The sequence below is a fragment of the Neomonachus schauinslandi genome, chromosome 5, assembly GCF_002201575.2.
Source record: "Neomonachus schauinslandi chromosome 5, ASM220157v2, whole genome shotgun sequence".
NCBI classification, from domain to species: Eukaryota; Metazoa; Chordata; class Mammalia; order Carnivora; family Phocidae; genus Neomonachus; species Neomonachus schauinslandi.
In genome coordinates this window covers 174,011,735-174,015,723 of record NC_058407.1, presented here as the reverse complement: position 1 = coordinate 174,015,723, position 3,989 = coordinate 174,011,735, and the positions used below count along the sequence as shown (strand labels likewise).

The following is a 3,989-nucleotide window of genomic DNA, read 5'->3' as shown; positions in this document are numbered from 1 at the left end:
GCCGCTTAAGGTTTTTTTTTTTTTTAAAAAACTATTTCTTTGCTTCAAAAGTTGTTCTTTCTTGGGTAAATAAACTGAATTTTACCATAAATGATATTGACAATAAACATGTTTGTAAAAACAAAAAACAAACCAAGCCAAAACAAAAAACCCCAGTCAAACCTCATTTTCCCTGTGACTTTTCCCAAATCAGCTAGTGAGGAAACATTGGGAAACTGCTCTGACTCTCCTTGCCCCATTTCAGGAAACAGGCTTGGTTGGAGTCCTCTGTCTCTATGTGTTAGCAGTGGGTGACCCTGACCAAAAGTTTCTGGCAACTTTTCTAGTGACTGATGCAGCGTAGGAGTAAAAACTGTACTGGGTTGGTATTAAGTATGTTGTAGAAGTAGATCTAATTGACATGGAAAGATATTCAGAATACATTAGGTGAAAAATGAGGTTATAGTGTGCTTTGTACAGTGTAATAGCTTGTCTTTACTGAGTGCTTCTCATGCACTGGGCACTGTGATAGTGCTTTCTATGCAGTATCTTCTAGCCTTGTTACAGCCCTATTCTACAGATGAAGAAATTGGGGTGCAGACAGGTTAAGGTCACCACTTATTAAGTGGTGGAACTGAGCTTTGAATGCAGCTTTGGTTGACCCCAGAGCCCCTGCTCTTAGTCCTTGCACTGTGCTGCCCCTCTGCATGTGACCTGACCACATGGTGTGGGAAGTTTCTCCAATACAGGGCCATTTATACATACATAAACAGGAAAGGGGCTGGGAGGCAGCACACTGAGATGTGAATATTAATAGCAGCTGTCTCTTAGTAGAAATATCGCAATTTTATTTTCTTTTACTTTTCTCTATTTTCTGACTGTAATGGGGGCTTAGATTGCTTTTGAAATAAATAATATATTACAGAAAAGTATAATAGGTTTAAAAAGTAATGGGGATGTAATATTAAGTCAGAAACAGGAAACTCTTTTTTTTTTTTTTTTTTTTAAAGATTTTATTTATTTGAGGGGCGCCTGGGTGGCTCAGTTGGTTAAGCGACTGCTTTCGGCTCAGGTCATGATCCTGGAGTCCCTGGATCGAGTCCCGCATCGGACTCCCTGCTCAGCAGGGAGTCTGCTTCTCCCTCTGACCCTCCCCCCTCTCATGTGCTCTCTCTCATTCTCTCTCTCTCAAATAAATAAAATCTTTAAAAAAAAATTTTTATTTATTTGAGACAGAGAGAGAATGAGAGACAGAGAGAATAAAATTACAGACTCCCTGGAAGAACAAAACTCCTTTGAAAGATGGATAAGAAATGGGGAAGGAAAATGAAGACACAGAAGCATCTAAAGCAAAGTTAGGAAAAGGAATTCCCACTCCCCAATTAGTCTGAAAAGCAGAAAGATGAACACAAACTCAAAACACACGAAGACCTGAATTTGTTGAAATTCAGTTAAAAATATGCCTATTCAGGGGCGCCTGGGTGGCTCAGTTGGTTAAGCGACTGCTTTCGGCTCAGGGAGCTGTGTTCCCTGGGCCTGCCAGGGGTGGGCTTGCCTCTGCTCTTTCCTGTCTGTTTACTGATGATTTTTGAGCGGCCTTGTTTCTTCCCTGTCTCACCAAGTTTTCCTACCCGCAGTCTCTCCTCCCACGTTCACAGGAGTTGGTTTCTTCTTTCCATGTGTGGCCGCACGTTCAGTCCTCGTTTAGGATGTGAGCAGTGGTAATAGGTACTCTTCATAGGTGAAAACATGTAGAAAGCATATATGACTAAAATAGGTGTGCCTTTGTTGTCCATAAATCTTTTAGTTTTATTTAGCCTTGGTAAGCAGGGAGAGGTGTAAGGTATCTTTCATTATAGGATTTTAGCTTTTACAGTTATATTGTATTTTATTATGTAGTGCTTTTTTTTTTTTTTTTTGGAAGGGTCTCCCATGACTAAACATCAAATAAGATGTTGCAGTCACATTTTTATCTATTTCACACTTAAGACCAAGCTCCCAAGTACCCCTTCTGCAGATGTCTCATTGTACACATACCCATCCTCATTCAGTCCAACCCAAAACAAATTCTGACGGTGACACATGAACTGCACATAGCTGGATGGCCTACCAGGTCCTTTATGCAGTTGAATTTACAAGGTGATACCAAGTTAAGACAAAGTTCCAGCTTGGATGCCTTCATCTCCCTCCCCTGAATCCTGATCCACTGGCTGCCAAAGCTCGAAGGGGTTTGAGGTAGGGTGCTTGGTCATGGGAAAAGCTGCTATGGTTGGCCCAGCACATGGGTAGAGGGGAAGGTTTCATTTCTTCACAATCTGAATGACATCCTCGTCCTCCAGTGTATGATCTTTACCCACTTTTTGAGGATTGTGTTTCACAGACAGACCCCACACCAGAGCGTATTTAAATTCTTTGATAAGATTTTTGTCAATCTTCATGCAGAAATCCTCCACCGTAGTCGTAGAGTAAGGCAGCACCACTGGGGATATATAATCTGGCAACTGGCCTTTGGGTTTGGTGTAAATCCTCACTAGTTTCAGATAGTCCCAGATCTTTTCCAAGAGGTCATCAAAATTCCAGCGGTGATGGGCAGAGATGGGTACACAGTGAGGCACCTTATAGATGATATCCAATTCCTCAATGGAGATCTGATCAATCTTACTCAACACATAGATACAAGGGATATAAACTCTATTTCCTTCTACCACGTCGATGAGGTCATCCGCTGTGGCATCACTACGCGGTGTCACATCAGCATTGGGAATTTTGTATTCAGCCAGAATGCTCTTCACAGTTTCAGCATCCAGCTCACTCTGAGGGCAAGTGGCCGTGAGATTAATGCCTCCTTTATCCTTCTTCTTAAAGCCAGTGTTGGGGGGTTTGCTGTTCAAGCGAATGCCAAAGCCTTCCAGCTCATTTTCAGTTATCTTTTTGTGTCCCAAGGGTTTCAGGACATCCAGAACAATCAGGATCAAGTTACATGTTCAGGCCACTGCAATGACTTGACGACCTCTACCTTTCCCATCCTTGGCACCCTCAGTGATACCTGGAAGATCCAGGAGCTGGGTCTTGGCACCTTTGTATCTGATGACACCAGGCACAGTGGTCAGAGTAGTGAACTCATATGCTGCCACCTCAGAATATACGCCTGCCAGGTTACTAAGCAGTGTTGACTTCCCCACTGATGGAAAACCCACAAACCCAATTCGAGCATCACCTGTCTTGGCCACATCAAAACCTTCTCCTGGTCCACCACCACCACCACCTTTTGGGGTAATGAGCTCTCTGCGAAGCTTAGCAAGGCGAGCCTTAAGCCGCCCTAGGTGGTGTGCTGTGGCCTTGTTCTTTTGAGTCCAAGCCATCTCGGCTTTGATCTCCGCAATCTTGGCTAAGGTGCTGCTCATGGTGGCGAGTCACAGGGCATTGGGGGAGAGCGTAGTGGCCTCCGCACAGACTACTTCCCCTTACACAACCGCGGGAGTACCTGCCAAGGCCACCAGGTGCTACTCTGTAGTGCTTATTTCTTGTGAAAAAGGACATGAGTGGGTTAAAAAGTCTCACCATGCCGAAGTATATGTAGTGAAAAGGCTCTTTTCTGATCTCAATCCCCTGGTCCCCTCTGTCTGAGGCCATCACTGTTCCCAGTTTGAATATTCTTTCAATGATTTTTTTTTTTTTTTTTTTTAGAGAAGGCTTTTTTTTTTTTTTTAATATTTATTTGACAGAGAGAGAGACAGCGAGAGAGGGGATACAAGCAGGGGGAGTGGGAGAGAGAGAAGCAGGCTTCCCGCTGAGCAGAGAGCCCAATGCGGGGCTTGATCCCAGAACCCTGGGATCATGACCTGAGCCGAAGGCAGACGCTTAACCGACTGAGCCACCCAGGTGCCCCTTTCAATGATATTTTTTGTGTGTGCGACCATATATATCTTTTCTCCCAGCCCTTGACTTTATGCAGAAGGTAGCATACTATTACTTTGGAGACTGGCCTCAGCACAATTGTCTTTTTTCAC

General features: G+C 43.8%; 1 protein-coding gene across 1 annotated transcript; it reads right to left on the bottom strand.

Annotated features, from left to right (window-relative positions):
* Positions 1-2,279: 2,279 nt before the first annotated feature.
* On the bottom strand, positions 2,280-3,383 carry LOC110571936 (developmentally-regulated GTP-binding protein 1-like). Its single transcript, XM_044915182.1, is given in 1 exon segment — positions 2,280-3,383. A coding segment is annotated over 1 exon segment (1,104 nt).
* Positions 3,384-3,989: the final 606 nt, after the last annotated feature.